Below are 22,251 nucleotides of genomic sequence, written 5' to 3' on the forward strand. Positions count from 1 at the left end.
CATGCGGCGTAGATTCAAGTTTTGTTGTATGAATCTTACGAAAGCGTCCCCCTGCTGGGAGTCACCGCGTCACGTGCAGTGTGTGCGGTGCAGCCAATGTGCCTTGCTCCGCCTGGCCACTGTACCTGTCTTCTGTACTTGTCTGTCTGTGTTGCTGTGTTCTAAAACGCACAGCCGTATACACACACACCCATACACGCACACACACACACACACACACACACACACACACACACACACACACACACACACACACACACACACACACACACACACACACACACACACACACACACACACACACACACACTTACGCACGCGCACACGAGCACGCTCCTCTTTTCTGCAGACCTGTTTTGTGTCCTCATTAGGGAGTTCGGGGGAAGAAGTTGAGCGATAAACTACACATGTAACATGGCAGTGAATAATGCAAATCGAGCCCCGCAGTGGCCGTCACCTCACACTGGCCTCCGCCCTCACAAACAACACACGCGCAGCAAATAAATCAGGCACCGCGAATCTCAGACTAACCTTCAATTGCTCATTTGAAGAGGCTTGCTGTCGGTATCTCCCGTAGGCACAGGCACAAGGTCTGCCTCCCCACCAACCCACTCACCCACCCATCCCTAGCTGTGTAAACATTCGCACGCTGCCGACGCGCTGCGCTCTCCTGGCATCCTTTCGTTGGCACTGGCCTTCAGGTGCCGCGCCCCATGCCCGATGTTCTGTCACTGCCTATCTATCTGTTTGTCTGTCCGTCCGTCCGTCTCTTCCACCATCTCTCTCTCTCTCTCTCTCTCTCTCTCTCTCTCTCTCTCTCTCTCTCTCTCTCTCTCTCTCTCTCTCTCTCTCTCTCTCTCTCTCTCTCTCTCTCTCTCTCTCTCTCTCTCTCTCTCTCTCTCTCTGTATACATACACATACGAGTGCATACTTGTATATACGTACATAGTACATACGTACATGCATAAAACAGAAAGAGATAGATAGATAGAGAGATAGAGAGAGAGAGAGAGAGAGAGAGAGAGAGAGAGAGAGAGAGAGAGAGAGAGAGAGAGAGAGAGAGAGAGAGAGAGAGAGAACAACGAAGACGGTGGCTGCGGTAACTGAGAAAGAGGTCGAGGTGGTAGTCAAGGCTGATCGAGGATGGATGAGGCGGAGACTATGAACGTGGAGTGTTTGTCTGAAAGTAACATTACCCAGACGCTTGTCGTTAGTGGTTTTATGTATTCAAGGAAGTGGAAAAGGAGACTCTGATTTAAATTTCAGTGATTCCATGTTAGGCATCAAGAGAGGGAACCAGGGAGAAAAGTTGTACTGGAGAGGTGGTGTGTTCGTCCGCGGCGGAGATGAACCAAGCTTAGTAGGAAGATTTGATAGCTGTCTAGCCAGTGTGTTTGTGTTAAGAGGCCGCGTGTTTTAGGTCACGAATGAGGAACAGCGTGGTCGGGACTGGATTACATACGGAAATAGCAATATACAAATAAGAATATGACTAATTGTCTTATATATTAAAAGATACACTTTTACTGTTGTTATTGTTTTTTATTTCGTGTTGTTATTATTATTATTGATAGTAGTAGTAGTAATAGTAGTAGTAGTAGTAGTAGTAGTAGTAGTAGTAGTAGTAGTAGTAATAGTAATAGTAGTAGTAGTAATGGTAGTAGCGTTAGTAATAATAGTAGTAGGAATCATTATTATTATCATCATCATCATCAGGAGCAGCAGCAGCATCTCCCATAACATCATGAAGTGTTTTTGATAAGGTGAAAATCAAGCAGCGCACAGTTTTTACCGGCAGTGTTCTTCTCTTCCAGACAGGCTGAGGACGAGAGGACGGCACAGAAGGCCCCGCGACGAGAGGTGAAAGGGAGAGTCACTAACCACACTGAAGTCAACAACGCTTGATTCACAGTTGAGTGAGAGTGGTTAACGTTCCGAGGCAGCGTCACTTTGTCACACCCCACACCCTTTACCGACCCTTCCTTCACCTACTTCACTGGGTGTCCTTCGCGGAGGATAAAGGGAATCTCCCAGTCTTCTCTGAGAAATAGAAGTTTAGCAGCAACTTCCAGTCTCTTGGTGCTCTTTGAAATAGAAGCGCACCCCTCTAAGTCCCTGCCAGAGCGCCCAGCAGCGCCATGGTCAAGTCTAGGATAGTCAGAGACTAACACCTGTAGCACTAACGCCACCTCCGTTCGCGTTGAATACTGCAGCGAGAAGTAGCAGGATGACACGAATGGGCGTCAGACTACTGCTGGTGACTGTACCGTGGCTCACCCTCTTCACCAGCCTCGCTGAGGTAAGTTATCCTCTCTCCTGTTCTCTATATTAACCACTTTAGTACTATGACGCATTTTCATATTCATTCTGCTTACTATTTGGTGATTTTATACAACTGTAGATTAAAATAGTGCATACTCTGGCAATTAATCTTCTAACCTCCATACATCCTTCCTAATCTAAGTAAAATCGTCCAATCATACCCAAAACTCATGATAAAAAATGCGTCCCAGTACTGAAGTAGTTAATTATTCAGTGTGGTGCCGTGGTGGATCAGCGTCATCATTTTGGCGGGATGAAACAATAATGGTGCTGGAAAAATACGCCAGTGAACGCTACATTTATCTGACAAAGAAGAAACAGGAAGAAGAATCCATTGAGGTTGAGGCACAATAAAGGTTTGCATGTTTTGTATGTATTGTGCATGTGAGGACGAAAGCTTTCAGCCAGACCTGTTTCGTTTTATTCTAGTCGTGTGCGGCCACTTTCCCGCGTCCTTGTGCCTCGTGCCTCTGCTCATGGCCGCCTTAGAGATTGGAAAAGACGGCACGACCTACTTCTGCCTCAACACGAAATCTAATTAGGCTGACAACACTGGCCGGCTCACACTCGTAATTTTCGGCTCCTGCGCGTAGTGCCTGGCGACCTCAATTTGCCGCTTCGTGAATCATACCACTAGGACAATTCATTATTCACAGTAAACAAGCCGTAAAAATCTGCATGTGTTTTGTGGCTCGAACATTAGGAGACGCTCTAATCAGCTTTTCAACGCGCCGTCAACGCTGTGGCTTAAATGGAGACGAGAGCGGCAATTAGGAAAGACGGTCACCAGTGAGGAGAAAGAAAAAGGGAAAGAAATATACCAAGGGAAGCAGAAACGCACATATCATGAACACTGACATTGAGTGACCCCGCGTTGCCTAAATGGGAAGGGGCCTCAATGAAGGTTTAAAGCGTCCTTGTCAGGCATCAGCTGTAAGATGTAAGCAGCGATAGTGCCAGAAAATTAAGATAAGCTGCCTTCACTGACATGTCTTACCGAGAAGCTGACCTGACCTACCCTAAGTGGTGGCGGCTTAAGCTCCTGTTAAGGCCGGCTTGATATCACAGCATTGTTTTTCCCATTGTGTTTTGTGTGTTACGCCTTAGAATCGTGTTAAAAGCAGCTTATATTGGAGAAGCTTTGTGCCCTGGCGATTGAGAAGCTGCCGGAATATTTGAAAAGTACAAATTCTCCCCTAGTAATGAGATACAAATATGACTGAGGCGTAACATTTCATATCACAGGGAAGAAGAAACGTAATATACCAGTTTAGAATTATCGGCTTCGTCTCAAATCCAACCCTTCCACTCACCGTATCCCGCCACCACCACCACTACTACCACCACTACCAACGCCAGGCTAAGACGAGGGTAGGAGGGGCAGAACAAGCCTCACTTCGGGATGAAACACGATTAGGTCACTCGTCTGGTTTTCTGATCTCTGCCACCCGATGCAGCAACAACAGCCACGTGTCGATATGGAAGGTGTAGGGTGGCGTGTGGAGGTAAAGGACGGCACTGGACTCCTTATCATTTTGCCATTGGGAGAGAGAGAGAGAGAGAGAGAGAGAGAGAGAGAGAGAGAGAGAGAGAGAGAGAGAGAGAGAGAGAGAGAGAGAGAGAGAGAGAGAGAGAGAGAGAGAGAGAGAGAGAGAGAGAGAGAGAGAGAGAGAGAGAGAGAGAGAGAGAGAGAGAGAGAGAGAGAGAGAGAGAGAGAGAGAGAGAGAGAGAGAGAGAGAGAGAGAGAGAGAGAGAGAAAAAAAGACAGACAGAGAGACAGTAAAAGACAGACAGAGAGACAGAGTAAGTGTGTGTGTGTGTGTGTGTTTGTGTGTTCTCGCACGTTAATGGGCGTACGTGTGTGTATGTGTGTTTGCGTACGTGTGTGTCCCGCCACAGCACTTAGTCCAAGCGTGCCATAAACCATCACTCCATCTGCCTCACACTCAGCCGCCTCCTTCATCTCACCGCGTCGCTCCTCGCACACCACTTACGGTTCTGTGCCGCCCCTCAAATGCCGCCCTGGGTTTTCTTCCATCAGCAGTTCCGTCTCGCTCATCAGATTACTGTCACGGCCTTCACGATCCACAGAGCCTGCCCTCCTGTACCCAATGGCGCTCCCCGTCCCTCACCCACCATTTCCATGATCCCCCCCCCCACACACGTACACACACACACACACACACACAGGCGCGGTATTGTTCTGGAGGCGTGACGGGCAGCTTAAACTCAGTGACCAAATGCGGAAGATAGAATGAATACCTGTTTTGTGTGACTACTAGCTTGGGTGAGGCAGGTTTAAGAGCGACGTGGGTAATCAGCCTTAATGTCGCTCGAGGAATGTGTTTTTTTTTAAGGAATTGGATTAGTAATATTCTTTCTACAGCTGGGCGTTAGTTCATGCCTCGTCCAATTTGTTGTTACGTAAATATTCAGGGTGGGGTTACAGTTTCTAGTTCACTTGTCATTAGTTTTCTTTTTTTCTTTTTTTTATTTTTATCTCAGTTGCTTACTGTGGCTATTTATTCATTCTCTCTCTCTCTCTCTCTCTCTCTCTCTCTCTCTCTCTCTCTCTCTCTCTCTCTCTCTCTCTCTCTCTCTCTCTCTCGTCACAATGTAGTTTTTTTTCAGCGCTTGGTACAGAACAAATTTACAAACGAACTGTAATCATGAAATCACAAGTGTTGCCTATAACAGTGCCTAGTTAAGAGTGCCTAGTTAAGAAAGGGACCAGGGCATGGACACATCGACGAACAGTACGGTCTGGACACCAAGGAGAAGGACCGTCTATACCCCTTCTCAGACACATTTTTACCTTGAGATTGGTGTACGATTGGACCATTTTATTGACATTAGGAAGAGTCTATGAAGATCAGAAGATTAATGGCCACAGTCTTCAGTATTTCAATCTTCACATGAATTTCTGAAGCTGTAGATAATATGGAAACGCGTCGTGGTACTGAAGGGGTTAATATGCTGATACATGATAAATAGATTAGAAATAGCCTTGAGGAGCGACAAGATTTGATCCGTATCACTCCTTACTTCAATGCTTATCAGGGTAGCGACTAGCGAGTGCCTGTATACAAGTGGAAGGTTTCGCTTTTTCTTACTTTCTCCTCTTGGCCTCAACCGTCTGAGCGGCCTTCGAGCTCCACAAGAATCTGCTTTTGTCGTCCCCTTTGTCAAGTTAGCCCCATTATAGCCTGGCCCTCCAGTCCAGAGTCTTTGGCGTGGGAGCTCATTGAGGACAAAGACACACACAACAGACGGCTGACATGAGATAGTGACGGCCAGACTTACGTTTTAATTGACTAGGTGTGTGTGTGTGTGTGTGTGTGTGTGTGTGTGTGTGTGTGTGTGTGTGTGTGTGTGTGTGTGTGTGTTTGTGTATGTGTGTGCGCGCGCATTTGAGATGTTGAGTTGATAAAAGTCAGTGGAGTTGCTTGTATTTCTAAGACTGAGTTGCATCCGTCACCTTCAAGAAGTGATTAATGCTGGAGTCCCACGCGATTGTCAGGAGGGCAGATGGGGCAGGCAGGTCTGGCCACGGTGAGCCTGTCCATTGGATGGATGAGACGATCGCTAACACGGCAGGTAACAGAGGCGTGGTCAGGTTTGTGCCAGCACCTCGGCACTACAAAAAAAACGCCTCTTGGCTCTGAATGGGCTGCTGTTCATTCACAAGACATTCTGCTCGCTGATCACTTCCCTCCACGCCTCGGAATGTTGGTGGAAGTCTGAAGTGTGTGTGTGTGTGTGTGTGTGTGTGTGTGTGTGTGTGTGTTGCTTTGATGCTACAACACAGCCGTGCATTGCCATGACTCTTTCAATAAATCTTCACATTACAGGCGCAAACCACATCATACATTTATAAAGTCACAACACTGAGGGGCACGGCGCACACTCACCGCTCCCACCGTCCCCCATCTCCCTCAGGGTTATAGTGCATGTGACCACTTCTTTCACATTACTGAATGGCAGCTCAGATTTTTTTTTTTTTTCAGCCACATAATTATGTCTGGTCCCTCACCCTGCTCTCGGTCACTGCCCACACCCTGTTCTCCGCCTCACTCACAGCACAGCTCGTTCTCTCCCTCTTCTTTGCTTACAGCCAGTTCCCCACCCTGCTGATCTCCCTCCAGGTCGATGGCTGTCACACGCCACGTATACTTGCCTGTCCGCCTCCCCTGCCTTCATTACTGAGTGCATCACTCCCTCCACTCATCTTACATTGTCTTAATCCTCACGCAGGAATACGTTATAATATATAGTGTGTATATGTAAAAGTATGTCGCTATTCCACACGTCTTGTGCATTAGTTCTGCACGCACTCACCAGTTGAAGACACACAATAGTCTAGCTTCAGAGAGTGGCAGTGTGGCCCGCCGCCTCACCTCTCCCACACACGCTGCATTGCTCCTCGTGACAACATGCGGACATTAAACGCTTGTCATGATTCCAATCCCGTCATCCAGAACACTGTACCTTGAACTCAGATATTTTTTTGGTCTGGTAACTGCACGTATATTAACATTATCATCATAAACTTCTCAGAACAGTAGGACATGTTAACCGCCTTATTAAAGCTTAAAATGGTTCAATAGACAAATCTCTAAAAGGAAGTACAGGAAAAAACAAACGAGGGCAAGTTTCCTTTGTGTGTGTGTGTGTGTGTGTGTGTGTGTGTGTGTGTGTGTGTGTGTGTGTGTGTGCACCAGCGTGGAGGTGACCTGGCTCCACTACCACCCGTGGCGCGACTCCCCAGGGCGCGGTGAGCACCATAATTGATAGTCAGACTGAATGAATGGGATAGTGGCCGGCAGAGAGAGTGGGCAAGGGCGTGCTGGGATTGGACGGCCGCCTGGGTGCAGCGTGGGAGTCGAGGGTACATACCTTATGGGAAGAAAGTCAGGGTAAGTGATGCAGTGGCCCTATGTGGCGCGAGAATGAATGGGAGGCTGTGTTGCGTGGTCAGGGAGAGCGAGGACGAGGCGAGGCGAGAGGGCAAGTGAGGACGAGAGGTCGAGGATGTGTGTGTGTGTGTGTGTGTGTGTGTGTGTGTGTGTGTGTGTGTGTGTGTGTGTGTGTGTGTGTGTGTGTGTGAAGCTGTGAGACACACGGTGGTAATTAGCTGACACTGGAGAGTGGCTGAGGTGGCGAGCACACTAAGAGAGTTGAAAGGTTTACAGGAAGTTTGAGCAATCGCAAAGGTTTACAAGACATTTGTGTGTTGAGTTTGGGAAGATTATGTGATAATTTTTCTTAATAAAAGTGAAACTCAGATGAGTAACATAAAGTTTTGTAAAGCCTTGTATTATCTCAAAAAAGTAGGTCGAGGCATATAACAAAAAGCCCATTTCGTGTGGAGGCTGTATAGAAGGTCAGCAATATGTATCTGAACATGAACAGGACAAAGTGTGGTGCCTCAGACGCCAAATGAGGAAGACGTTATCTTGAAGGTGTATGAGGGATAGTGAATGTTGCAAGCCTCGGTGTGGCGAAAGTGATCCCCGCGGATAATCCAGGAAAGGGATGACCGTAGCTTGAGTGTAGCGGTCGGAGGTAATTCGGTGCTGAGATTTGCTTGTTGACCACTTGTGTGCTCATGTGTGTAGTTGGTAAATGGGAGTGGGCGAGGTCACTGCTAAACAAGGAGCGTCATGATTTACAAACCTGTTCTTAAGGAAGACTTTGCAAATTACACTTCACATACAGTGTGAGGTGATGACTTTCTCTGGTGGCCTCGGTGACAACAGGCTGTCCTGTAAAGTCTTCATTTGTATCATAAAACTTACTTATTGTTAACATAGGATAAAGAGCTGCGCATATACTTTGTTCAGCCTCACATGATGGGATGCAAAATTGATGTTGTTTCCTAATTAACTTATGGTAATAAGATGGAAAAATGCTTGTGGGTGGTCGACCGCCACACTGCAGCAGATTTTTTGTTGCATAAACACGCTGGCACAGATTAGTGGTCTTTGCCAGGCTGTGACGATACTTGTCTTAATCATAAAAGAAAGATGTATATATCATTTTTGTTGCTTTTTGTTGCTTTGAAAATAAACTCATTTTTTGTCACTATATCATGTCCTTGTTTTGTGAGTTTTGTTAACATGAAGTCAGTAGAGATAAATTGTTGAGCGTGCTTCAGGATATTCGATATCATAAAGTCAAAGGGCCTCAAAGCTCAGCCTTATCAGAGAATCTATGATTACAGAGCGCGGACATTGCAGTATATGTGCCCGAATTTAGAAACGTCTTCCCCCTCTCACAACAACAATTTTCCAAGGACACAGAGATAACTAGCAGGGTTTTCAAGACAGTTTATCCTTTTAATAAACTGGAAATTATGGCAATCTATCACCGGAACCAAAAAAAAAACTCTTAAAAACATGATTATCTTGAACTGAAGCCTCTGGAAAGCTATGACGGTGAGAGAGCAAAGCGTTCCAGAATATGGGCCATGGTACCGTGAGATTGCGTGTCACCATTACTGTGTAAGAAATGGAGTAACATCTTCAAGATAATACTTACGCGTTATCTCGGTGACAGGGAACACTCTGCTCCTGTATTACAAGTGCAATGAGGAGGAAAGGCTACAAAAAGGCATTGTGTGATGGGGTGACGAGGAACGAAAGGGAAACAGTGACGCGCAGTTCAGGATTCGGGATTTTTGCTTGATCAGGAGGCGGTAACAGTGACGTCTCACTCAGTGTGGGGCATATTTTCCCCGAAAGTTTTGTGTTTACTTTTTTTCATTTAATTATTTATTATTATTGTTATATTCATTTTTTTTTTACTACCGCAAGAATAACAAGTCACATTGCAGCATATCCAGACTGGTTCCCTATCGTGCTGCAAAGAGGCACCACTTAACACCTTTAGTACTGGGACGCATTTCTTACCACAAGTTTTTGGTATGATTGGACGATTTCCTTTAAATTAGGAAGGTCTATAGAGGTCAGAATATTAATGGCCAGAGTCTTCACTGTTTCAATCCCCACATAAATATCTGAGGCTGTATAAAATCACCAAATAGTAAGCAGAATAGATATGAAAACGTGTCGTGGTACTGAAGGGGTTAAGGTCACATCAGCACATGGTTTATGAAAGGTGAGCTTCCTGGGACAACTCAACACAAGTCAACAACAAACTCAGACCAACGCGAGGGAACTTTAGACGAGGTGAAGAAACGAGGAGGAGGAGGAGGAGGAGGAGGAGGAGGTGTGGGGAAATGGAAAAATGAGAGAAAGATAATAGTGGCTGCCGAAAAACACGTTCATGGTAAGATGACTAAAAAGTAAGTTTCTCCTTCAGACAGTCTTCAACAGCTGCTTGCCACCACTTGCATGAAAAGTGTATGCAGTGAGAATTACGGGTGGCATCATAGTTATATTAGTCAGTGGGCGAGCGCTAAGCCTCTGAATAAACAATGAACAGGGCCACGTGAAGGAGCAAATACCCTGACAACCAAAGACTAGACAGTGAAGTAATGGGAAAAGCAACCGTGTGACCGTTGCGTATACAGCAAAACATGGGGATTGAGACTAGTGGTAGAAATAGAAGTAGAATCAGCATAGTAGTTAGTTTGCCTGGCCAGGGACGTTTTCTCCTATTGCATGGTGGGTGGAAAGCAAGCGAGCGAGCCACTAATATAAAGTAATAAGAGTCAAGCTGCGCGAAATGGAGACAAGTTTCAAGTGGTATTATTTCTTTAAAGTTGAAAGCTTATGGATGAAAATGAGCACCCTCAGACAGTTCAACGACTCCAACACACACACACACACACACACACACACACACACACACACACACACACACACACACACACACACACACACACACACACACACACACACACACACTAACACGTGCTAAGGACTTAACTCTCCACTTAGGGCGGAGAGGACACAGAAGGCTTGATGATGTGCTTAGACGCTCTGGCCACTTGTGAGAGGCTCGCCCATTGAGGGAAGGAGAGAAAGAGTGAAGTAGAAAGGTATAGGGAGCAGGATGAAGGCAGACAACAAGGAAGTGAGGGAGCAATAACTCTCTCTCTCTCTCTCTCTCTCTCTCTCTCTCTCTCTCTCTCTCTCTCTCTCTCTCTCTCTCTCTCTGGTGTTTTTCCTAGTATTCCATTAAGCGGCTCTCCTCAATGTCTGCGCCACAATAAAGCTTGTCGCGTGTTGCTCCGTACGACGTGTCAACAGTAATGTTATCCCCTCTCTAGCACCTCTTTACTCCAGACTGTTACGTATCTGCTGACGGTACGCCTGACAGACAGAGACGGAGAGGGAGAGGGAGAGAGAGAGGGAGAGGGAGAGTGTATGTCTGTTTGCGCTCGAGTTTACTATAATATTTTTCTACATAGTTTTTTATTGTCAGCTATGTAAGAATACTCTCTCTCTAACCCTCTCTCTCTCTCTCTCTCTCTCTCTCTCTCTCTCTCTCTCTCTCTCTCTCAATATTCCCAGTGAGCAAGCATTGAGTCACGCTTGGTGGCTGCCGCGGCGTGTGTCACAGCTAGGGGAGGGTGATGCAGGTAGGGGCGTCCCTTTGTCAGCACCAAGTGACCCAGTAACACCGATACCTGCCTCCCTCTCCTTAGCTATCCCTCCACGCGGCCCTGTCCCAATCTACTTCTTCCCTCCCCCTCCACTACCCTTCAGTCTCCCTTCAGTCTGCCTCTCCCTCACCGCCACACTTCCCCCCTCTTCTTGCCTTCCCCCTCCGACTCAGCTGACTCCCTACCCACTCCTCCTCTCCCCCTTTCGTTTCCTCGCCTCGCTCCCTCTCTGTGCCTCGCTCTGAATTAGTTCACACCTGAGGGAGTGTACACGTCGGGCTATCTGGCACCTGTACAAGTGCCGCTGCCATGGCCACCACCGCCACCACCACCACTAACTTCATCATGAAAACAGCAACAACCTGTTCTGAGTCAGCGATTCCTCGCGATGACAGTGCAGTGTTGTCAAAGTAGAGGTTCCCAGACCTTGCTATGCGACACACTACAGTAACTGCAGTGTGCTGTCATCACCTGTCTGCCTGGCGTACCCGGTAAAAGATTCGTGTCATCAGACAATTGTAGATTATCATTCTGTGTAGTCTGGGATGATTGATTGCGAATAATGTGTCGCTATTATGTATGCACACCAAGGGTCCGGCTCAGAAATAAATTAGGATTGTCTCCTTTCACGCCGTACCACTTGTTTACCCAACAGAGAGTAAGCACTGGGCGGCGGATGTAGACCGAGGAGGTGCGGCCTTGCAACCTGGCAAGGGCGAGAAGCTACACCGATAATTCTCTCCTCCCCTCTCTCTCTGTGTTTCACTGTTTGATCTGCTGCAGTCTCTGACGAGACAGCCAGACGTTACCCTACGGAACGAGCTCATTATTTCCGATCTTCGGATAGGCCTGAGACCAGGCACACACCACACACCGGGACAACAAGGTCACAACTCCTCGATTTACATCCCATACCTACTCACTGCTAGGTGAACAGGGGCTACACGTGAAAGGAGACACACCCAAATATCTCCACCCGGCCGGGGAATCGAACCCCGGTCCTCTGGCTTGTGAAGTCAGCGCTCTAACCACTGAGCTACCGGACGTGTGTGTGTGTGTGTGTGTGTGTGTGTTGGAGAGGGGTACACCCGCGTGGTCTGGCGAAGGATATGCAGTGCGATAGCCGCAATGCTTTGGTCCGCTGCGGCATCACGGAAGTGAAGCAACAGATGAAAGGTGATACGTCTGCTCTCAGATACCCTCACTTCCCCTCACCTCACCTCAGCCTCACCTCAGCCTCATCATACGGATATGTCAACAGATGTGAGTCGTACAGCCTTCCTTTAATATAACCGAAAAATTAATCACATTACTTCCAACGACATTAATGTTATGGGGATTAGGGACATTATAAATAGAATCTTCCTTCCATTTTCTATTGCTGATGGTGTTAACCCACTGAGTACCATGACGCGTTTCCATATTCATTCTGCTTACTATTTGGTGATTTTATGCAGTTTCAGAAACTTTTGTGGGGGATTGTGATCCTTAATCTTCTGGCCTCCATAGATCATTCGTAATGTCAATAAAATAGTCTAATCGTACACAACTCTCAAGGTAGAAAAGTGTCCAGGTATCGAAGGTATTAAAGCGTGTAACCACCTGCACCACAGACAGAAACTAATAAATAGGAGACAAATATGAACTCCCGTGCCAATATGCTTCAAAGGAGAGAACTTTCACGGCACACCATCCCTCACTATTGACACAGAAATATTATAGGACCCCTGCTTCGTACATTAGTGGTGGTGGGTGAAGGAGCGGCTCAAGGGGGTGGCTGGTCAGTGGGCGGAAATAACAGATGGACGAAAGTGAGAATGAAAGAAGAAAAAAAAACTAAAAAGATCAAGACCAGTTGTTTAGAGGCAGCTGTGGGGAGTATAGTTGTGAGGGATTAAGAGGAGGAGGAGGAGGAGGAGGAGGAGCACTCTTCAGGTTGTTTATCGGCAAAGATATCATGGGCTGGAAACCGAGATGAATCGGAGCACTACGCCAAGGTCAAAGCCCGGCGTGCGTCTGTCTGGCCCACTGTTTTCCCTTGCCGCCTCCTCTCTCTCTCTCTCTCTCTCTCTCTCTCTCTCTCTCTCTCTCTCTCTCTCTCTCTCTCTCTCTCTCTCTCTCTCTCTCTGTCAATGAGTTATTCATGAGTGACTACATAAACAATACAGACTTTTAGTCGTTTGTGTGGATGGGACGGTAGTGGTGGAGGGTAGTTGTGGGTGACAGAACGGTCAGGATATAAGTGGCACTTTCGAAAGGTGTCACGTGCCGGAAGGAATCTGGGTCACAAACTTTCGAGCAATATGTATTTGTGTTGATGTGATGGCGCCAAGATGGTGCCGCCGGTGACCTGTGTCTCGGAGAGGAGTGACGGTGAGGTGGTGGGCGTGCGAGGTGAGAGGAAGAGGTGGGAGGTGCGGCGGGAGTCTTCAGGGACGAGAAGCTCACGGCAGATTACCAGAAAAAGGTGCACTTGATGACTTATCGCGAGGGAGACTATCACCACATTTCTAAATTCACTATCAAACTGAAGGGTTGTATCGGGACTCGTGTGATTGAGGTCATGGTTGCGTCTAGATGTTACGAAAATCTTTTTCCTCCCAAGAGTTTGGTGAGTGCCTCTTCTCATTCCCAGAACGGCACCGCAGGCAGTAGGTGTCAACACCATAAGAGTATTATCAAGGCGTTTCCTGAAGCACTAAGAAAAATATGAGAACATATACAATGAACTTGCTGTTTGCACTGTCTTCAGACACCTATCAAGTATCAAATAACATGTAATCTTCTTTATTTCTTATATATATATATATATATATATATATATATATATATATATATATATATATATATATATATATATATATATATATATATATATATATATATATATATATATATATATATATATATATATATATATATATATATATATATATATATATATATATATATATATACACACACACACACACACACACACACACACACACACACACACACACACACACACACACATATATATTTCCAGAAGATATCTTCTTGTAGAAACAATCATTGTTCCTTTCTTTCGTTTATTTTCGCGCGCACGCGAGCTCCTGCTCCTGCTCCTGCAGGTGAAGGGTGGAATTGGTTTTGTTCAGAAATGTTGAACAATAAAACGTTTGTCGTGCAGCGACAGGCTTGATATCATCCTGCTAATTCTATATCTAACTGTGCATCATTTTCCTTCTCCATAAATTTTCGAACCACTCGACAGGAAATAAAAATTTCTCTCGTAATCCTAAGACGCTTAACATCTGACCTTTCTCTCCTTTCTGAATGGGACAACGAGAACACTGTGGCCTTCGTTGCCTTCAAGATTCGATTTCTCCACTTAATAACTGGACGCGACCTTCTGCACAACTATCCTTAATGACACACAGCTGTCTCTTTCCTCAGCGAGGAGCTAAACACTCTACACTGTGTCTTTTATCATCTTTTATCGTCTTTTGCCAAATTTGTACTTCTTATCTCGCTTCTCGACAAAACAACACCACTCAGGAAGTCCTTTATATATATATATATATATATATATATATATATATATATATATATATATATATATATATATATATATATATATATATATAATTTTTACGTATTCATTCAAGTATAAAGTGTTTACATGGACTATACAATGGATGTGTTGCGTTGGCAGAGTGAAATAAGATGAACAGGTGATGTAGTACATACACGTGTACTGTACGGAAGGGTTCGTCTCGTCAGTACCACTGTCGCATTAGCTCCGTCACTTAGTCATTGCCGCTGTCACCTACTGTGAGCACACACTGCTTCCCTCAGTTTTCCTCCTTGCCACAGCTTGAGCGTTTCCAAGGGGAAGCTTCTATTTAGGTCATCTCGAAAACAAACTGCCATTGTTTGGGACCTTCTATCCTCTTATTTTTTTTCCTTCAAGTAGAATATAAATAGGCTTATTGTGGGAATTTATCTTATTTTCATCTTGGATAAAATCAAGCTTTCTCATGTTCTTGGTGTGTGGGTGGGTGTGCAACTTTATATATATATATATATATATATATATATATATATATATATATATATATATATATATATATATATATATATATATTGGAGAGGGATTCGTTGTGTGTAAGTTGTGCAGAGTTAGCCGATAGAATGATCTTGGAAATGAAAATAACCGTTAAATTTTGTGTATACCATTAAAGAGAAAAGAAATAAAGGTTCAATAGAATCTCCCGGCGTGTCTACTAGTCTCACGTAGCTACTCTTACGTGGAGTGATCGTGCACAGGTAAAGTAGGCAGACATTAGCACAGTGCAGTGGGTCTTGAATAAAACTGGGCACACACACACACACACTCTCTCTCTCTCTCTCTCTCTCTCTCTCTCTCTCTCTCTCTCTCTCTCTCTCTCTCTCTCTCTCTCTCTCTCTCTCTCTCTCTCTCTCTCTCTCTCTCTGCTCTGCTCTTTAGTGTTACCATCCATTCATGCTAATTCTGTAAGTGCCACAACTAAAGCTCTTCAGCGAATACTGTTTGACCACTAGGCCAGTGACCTTGACGTTTTTCTGTAGCATGGCTAGAGGCAAGCGCCATCCTCACACCTCAGCAGTCTTGTGTCGCCGCTTGACCGTAGCAGCAACAGCGTTCTTCAGGCGTCTGGTCCTATCAGTAGATGGTGAACAAAGGGAAGGGGATGGAAGGAATATTTTGCCATTTCTATAGGGTTGAGAGGCGTGTAGATTTATATGGTGTAAACAAGACGTTGCCCGTTTGTAAGGTCTGAAAGAACGCTCGGGGAAGAAACGATAAGCAACACAGCGGCTTAACGGACGGTTGGAATGAGGGGTTGCATGAATAACTGACACTGTCTTAAAGAATATGAGCCATGTAAGAATATCTATTTACAAAGCAACTACTGTAATTGTCTGCATCTTCATCAAACCATCCTGAAACTAGAGATCTCTCGATTTAGAAACGTACAATAAAGATAATGGTCTGCGGGAGGAAACCAGTTGTATCAGTTCTATCAGCGCAGTAATCTTTCATAAGAGAATTTCTCTGTGTTAAATCACAAGCCAGCATACCGGTGGTGGGCGAGGAGCCACAGCCAGACACCCAGGCGACAAATCTCAAGCCGAGGATGAAAATGTTATCCTCCTTTGAACAAAAAGGATGTTGCTGGCTGGAGTTATTATCTCATGATTGTCGTAATGGAGGCCAGCGAAGTCTTGTGTATCCTCGATATTCTTCTTAAATCTCTTCCAGAACTTATATGATGTGTCACCCTGCATACAACGCTCCCTAGAGGCAACACCCACACCTCCCCTCCAGGGGTGGCTGTCCCCTCCTCTCCGTACCTTGGCGTGGAGGCTCCTGCCCGTCTGAGTGGGGTGGTGTGTCATCATTGTGTGCCGCACCCCAGTCCCAGTGTGTCAAGGCTGCCTCAGAATCACGATGCAGCGCAACCTACACCGCTGGCAACCTTGGTGGGAGTAAAAACGTATCAAGCCACACATGTGTATGCTCGTATAGCCACAGTGCTTCTATTCCCACAAAGGATAAACAAACAGTTTTACTGCTTGTTAGAAGTGAGCGACGGCAGTTACACGCCACCGTGGCTGCGTAGCTGCACACACCAACGAGAACCGGTGGTGTGGTCCAGCTTTATAAATGAAGCACGACCTTAACCGGGAGGCCACTTTGCCGGCCTTCACACCAACACGGACCGCTTGTTGATTATTAGTCCGGGATAAAGTTTCCTGGCGTGGTTGCAACGACCTTCTTGTAGTTAATTCGATGCGTTTAAATTACTTTTCCTGTGGCATTTAACAGCTGTACCTAAAATGGTGCCACACAGGATTATTATCCCTCATTAGAAGAGGTTATTATTTCTCAGCACTTTTAATGGCAGTGGGCAGAGTGGTGCGTGGCGCGCCCACTTTTTTTTTTTTTTCTTTTGCTTTGTTCAAGAAAAATGAAAAACCTTTTCTAAGTGAGAAATACGTCAGCGTTCATATATATATATATATATATATATATATATATATATATATATATATATATATATATATATATATATATATATATATATATATATATATATATATATATATATATATATATATATATATATATATATATATATATATATATATATATATATATATATATAGTTTTGTATCAAGTAGAGAAGTAATAAATTACAGGCAGTAGCAGTGTCGTCTAAGAAAAACAGGCAAGATGATTGTAACCACAGCACGCCCCGTTGATAACAAGGAGTTATGTCAAGGATGGTCAACAACAGCTGGGGGTTAATGGCAGGCTAGACAGCAATAACCTAATGCGATTAGTTTAACAGTTTCGCCTTGCTGGCGCATGCTTGGTGTTACAGACTTTCTCAACACGAGCACATGGTGTTGTTGATACTCATATAGAAAAGCAAAGATTATCATCTTTCTGTCAACATTGGTATGTTTCTGTATGGTAACAAAGCCTGGCACCAACCAGCGTATCAATGCACCAACAGTGTCAGTTTGGGCCCTTCTCAAGTTCTTGCAGAATCATTCATGTATCACTCCTGTTATTCCTCTTGTGTGTCCATCCGGCGTTGCTCAGTGAACCGTCTAGGCGCATGTAGGACAAACGCGAGGCTCGCGATTCGAGCGAATCCATCTCTCATCTCAGAGATATTAGAACAATATAACAAAACAGGCTGTGTGTGTGTATCTTGATGTGTGGACTCCTCATGAAGCTCGGGCACGCCGGCCACACTCCTGCCACCCTGAAGTTCTCCAGGTAAAGAGCAGCGACGTTGAATCACCAAGTAAGACGGGCAAACCTTCCAGCCGCAAGTGACCGATCACATAGGTCAATTTGCCAACAATTGTACTCTGCGAGATGCCAGGCGCGCTAATCCAAGTCACCCTTCCCTCCAAAAAGCATATCAGCACCACGCCCATACACATCCATCACCCGCACGACTTGTAAGGAAAGCGTAAGTAAAGAGAGAAATCTTTCTAAAGAAAAAAACGAAGGAGGAGGGAAATGAAGGACACAGACTCAAAAGAGTACCTTAATTTGTGTGTGTGTGTGTGTGTGTGTGTGTGTGTGTGTGTGTGTGTGTGTGTGTGTGTGTGTGTATATATATATATATATATATATATATATATATATATATATATATATATATATATATATATATATATATATATATATATATATATATATATATATATATATATATATATATATATATATATATATATATATATATATATATATATATATATATATATATATATATATATATATATATATATATATATATATATATATATATATATATATATATATATATATATATATATATATATATATATATATATATATATATATATATATATATATATATATATATATATATATATATATATATATATATATATATATATATATATATATATATATATATATATATATATATATATATATATATATATATATATATATATATATATATATATATATATATATATATATATATATATATATAAAGCATGCAGCAAAAGGGTACGTGATTAGATAGCAAGATGTGAACAGCAGCGTAGAGAAAAACCAGAAAGGAGATGAGAGTAAAAGGTTTGCCTGCAGAAGTTGTCAGAGATGGATTGTGGTACAAAGGCGTGATTCATGAGGCAGCTTGGCAGAGGCCTTTGTTAAGCAGTGGGCTTGTAATGGCTGATATTGTACATGAACAGCCTTGGAGTGAAGTGGTGGGATTGTTGACGGAGTGAGTGGCTTAACGATGAGGTGCATATTGGTATACAAGGAATCATAAAACAACAATTGTTTTTGTTATGACACTGGAGTCAGTTGTTATCGTCTGAGTTTCTCTGGTGTTTACCGCTGCTGAAGACCTGTTGACCTATATGCGGCAGCCCTCACTCACGCTCTGCTTCATGCTATAATATCCTTGTTTCATCTTCAAGGCAGTATATTCTTTAAAGATATTTGTCACTGCTACAGATTGCCTCGCTCATCCATATGCAAAAGCAGTGCGGCCATTCTCCAGCAGTAAGGATAAGGAAGAATGGCTCCTCTTCTGCTGCTTTCATATTTTGCAAGTTGAGAAAATCTTTGACTTGCACATTTTCCAGTTTGAGTCTTTTTCTGGTCGTTATACTTCTTTAGTGGCGCTCCGTCAGACCACCATCCTCCTTATCAAGTATTGCTGTCCACTTCAAAACACCAGACATGTCCTCCAGCATTCCAGGGCTCTCCTCCAGTACAAGCTTACTGTTTATCTATGACTCTGGAGCATAAAGATCTACACACAATTTCTCTCTCTCTCTCTCTCTCTCTCTCTCTCTCTCTCTCTCTCTCTCTCTCTCTCTCTCTCTCTCTCTCTCTCTCTCTCTCTCTCTCTCTCTCTCTCTCTCTCTCTCTCTCTCTCTCTCTCTCTCTCTCTCTCTCTCTCTCTCTCTCTCTCTCTCTCTCTCTCTCTCTCTCTCTCTCTGTGCTGTGGCGGGACACACACGTACTCAAACACACATACACACGTACGCCCATTAACGTGCGAGAACACACAAACACACACACATATACTTACTCTGTCTGTCTGTTTCTGTCTGTCTGTATCTCTCTCTCTCTCTCTCTCTCTCTCTCTCTCTCTCTCTCTCTCTCTCTCTCTCTCTCTCTCTCTCTCTCTCTCTCTCTCTCTCTCTCTCTCTCACCGCGACATTCAGTATCACTCGTCCCAGACCTGACCAGAGAAACCTTTCCTCATTATTTTCTCTCGCGCCATCGACTTTCTAACGCTGATGACGCAGGCAGTTGCTACGCTCTCCATGGTTGTTCTTTCCCATGCAATAAGACAAAGGAAGGAGCTCCGCCGCCTATAGACTTTCACCTTCCGCCGGGTATCACAGCCCAATCAGAATCCTGCATATGAGGAGGAAAACACTTCAGAGGGAGGGAAGGATATGGGTCAAGGTGTGTTGGAGAGGCGAGGGGTGATGCTCCTGATTACATCCAGTCGCATTACACCAAGGATTTCCGCGTCAGTAGAGAGAGAGAGAGAGAGAGAGAGAGAAGTGTGTGTGTGTGTGTGTGTGTGTGTGTGTGTGTGTGTGTGTGTGTGTGCGTTTGTGTTTGGTGGGCGGCTTAACCCTGTCAGTATCATGACGCGTTTCCACATTCACTCTGATTACTATTTGGTAATTTTATTCAGCTTTAGAAACTTATTAAAGTGGTGAAGATTATGGTCAATAATCTTCTGACCTCCACAGACCTTTCCTGATTTCAATTAGACGGTCTAATCGTACACAAATCTCAAGGTAAAAATGTATCCCAGTACTGAAGGGGTTAACAATGGTGGGGAGAGGGTGAGGGATGCAGAGAGGAGAGAAAACAGCCCACGCCAGAAAGCAGATCAAAGCCATGAGCCGCGTGGCCGTCGTGGTGGTAACTGAAGGGCTGTCCCGCGCCGGCCCTGCTGTATTATGTTGCCAGCGTCACAGGAGCGGCAGCGGTGGCCTGTCTTGCCTCGTCCAACGTGTAGCGCCCGTCACCGTATTGGGGGACGCTTGTATGTCCTTTCCTTATACACGGCCCTCGGTGGGTGTCCTCAAAGAGTGTATCACTGTGTTGCCTTTGAGGTTAATCTCTTAAATACTGAGACACATTTTTACCTTGATTTTTGGGTATGATTAGACGATTTTATTTGCATTAGGAAGGGTTTATGAAGATCAAAAGACTAATGGCCACAACCTTTACTATTCTGATCCCAACATTTGTTTCTGAAGCTGTATAAAATCACCAAATAATAACCAGAATGGATATAAGAACACGTCCCGGTACTAAAGAAATTAACCTTTTATGACATAACGCGGGGCACGCGGTCATCACTAGCGAGACTCCTTAGCACAACTCTACCCTGTCCTTCACGTGGCTCGCTTCGACTTATTAAGGCCCGCCAACACTTGAATCATTATTAGCAATTCATTTATTTTCCTTGGTTGCGCTGTATGCACGGGGTCAATAAAATGTTGCATTGCGGCCTAATGAGTCACGATGCAGCTGGTTCTTGAGGTTGTTGGATTCTAGCTTGGTCAACAGGCATGCATAGGCTTTGTTCTTTGTCCATTACTGTTCACTACTGTGCATGCGAGTATAGTAACTGTCCAGTCAACAGCAGTAGGGTGGACAGCGTGTCACTGTTTGGTCAAGCGGCCCGCCAACCCTCGACCTTAATGCTAAGACACCGTTGTCTCGGATAAATTTGTTGGCTTAACGGCAGCTCTCACTGGTTACAAGGGATCCCTCGAGGCGACGCGGCTCGGGGAAGATCGGTTGTGTGTGTGTGTGTGTGTGTGTGTGTGTGTGTGTGTGTGTGTGTTCGTGTGTGTGAGAAATACACTTTTCTTGGCCTCCTCCGTCTTGCAACCTCTCATCTTCCTTCCATATTCTCTCTCTCTCTCTCTCTCTCTCTCTCTCTCTCTCTCTCTCTCTCTCTCTCTCTCTCTCTCTCTCTCTCTCTCTCTCTCTCTCTCTCTCTCTCTCTCTCTCTCTCTCTCTCTCCTACAGGCAGAATGAATTGAGAAGATCTTGCTCTAGTTTATCCAGTTTTTCGACGAGTGACTTACAAATGGCAGCTCAGTTCACAACACACACCAACAACTCTCCTTGTATTTATTCTCCACTTGTATTGCTTCCCGCACTTCTATCACCATCCATCATCTCCTTATCTACCTCCATCACCCGGCACCACTACCCCACTTGCCTGTCATCACCACCCCATCACCACACCATCACCACACCATCACCACACCCATTCATTTCTTCTCACTTCACCAGCACCCATCACCTCTCCTTTTACCACCCACGGCTCCCTCACCGCCCTTCACCACCCACCAGGGGATGATTGCGAAATATGTGTGTGATTTAGTGTTACTCGTCTGTTAAATGGTGGGTTCTCTGATATGGCTCATTGATAATAGCTTGTGTACAGATTGATTGGACAGCTATTGCCTGGGAAGGTATTGACGAGAATGCTATAGTGTGCGTGTACTTGTGCGTGTATGTTTTCATAGCTACAAGTTACATCTCTCCCTAGGTAGCTATTAACCCCTTCAATACCGGGACATAGTTTTTTACCATGAGTTTTGGGTATGATTGGACGATTTTATTTATATTAGGAAGGGTCTATGGAGGTCAGAAGATTAATGGCCAGAGTCTTCACTGTTTTAATCGCAACATAAATATTGGAAGCAGTATAAAATCACCTAATAATGGGCAGAATGAATATGAAAAGGTTGAATCAAAACACACTATTGAT

At 44.6% G+C, this 22,251-nt stretch overlaps 1 protein-coding gene across 2 annotated transcripts in view; it reads left to right on the forward strand.

The window, feature by feature from the left end:
- Positions 1–22,251, forward strand: part of LOC123504044 — a 54,407-nt gene that overhangs the window by 10,463 nt on the left and 21,693 nt on the right. Inside the window, exon 2 of one of the 2 annotated variants that reach the window (XM_045254293.1) lies at positions 1,815–2,299. In XM_045254293.1, the coding sequence (XP_045110228.1) occupies positions 2,228–2,299 (72 nt within the window). In that variant the 5' untranslated portion in view covers positions 1,815–2,227. The remainder of the gene's footprint in view (positions 1–1,814; positions 2,300–22,251) is intronic. The other variant, XM_045254294.1, reaches the window with a different exon arrangement.

Source organism: Portunus trituberculatus, chromosome 15 (assembly GCF_017591435.1).
Source record: "Portunus trituberculatus isolate SZX2019 chromosome 15, ASM1759143v1, whole genome shotgun sequence".
NCBI classification, from domain to species: Eukaryota; Metazoa; Arthropoda; class Malacostraca; order Decapoda; family Portunidae; genus Portunus; species Portunus trituberculatus.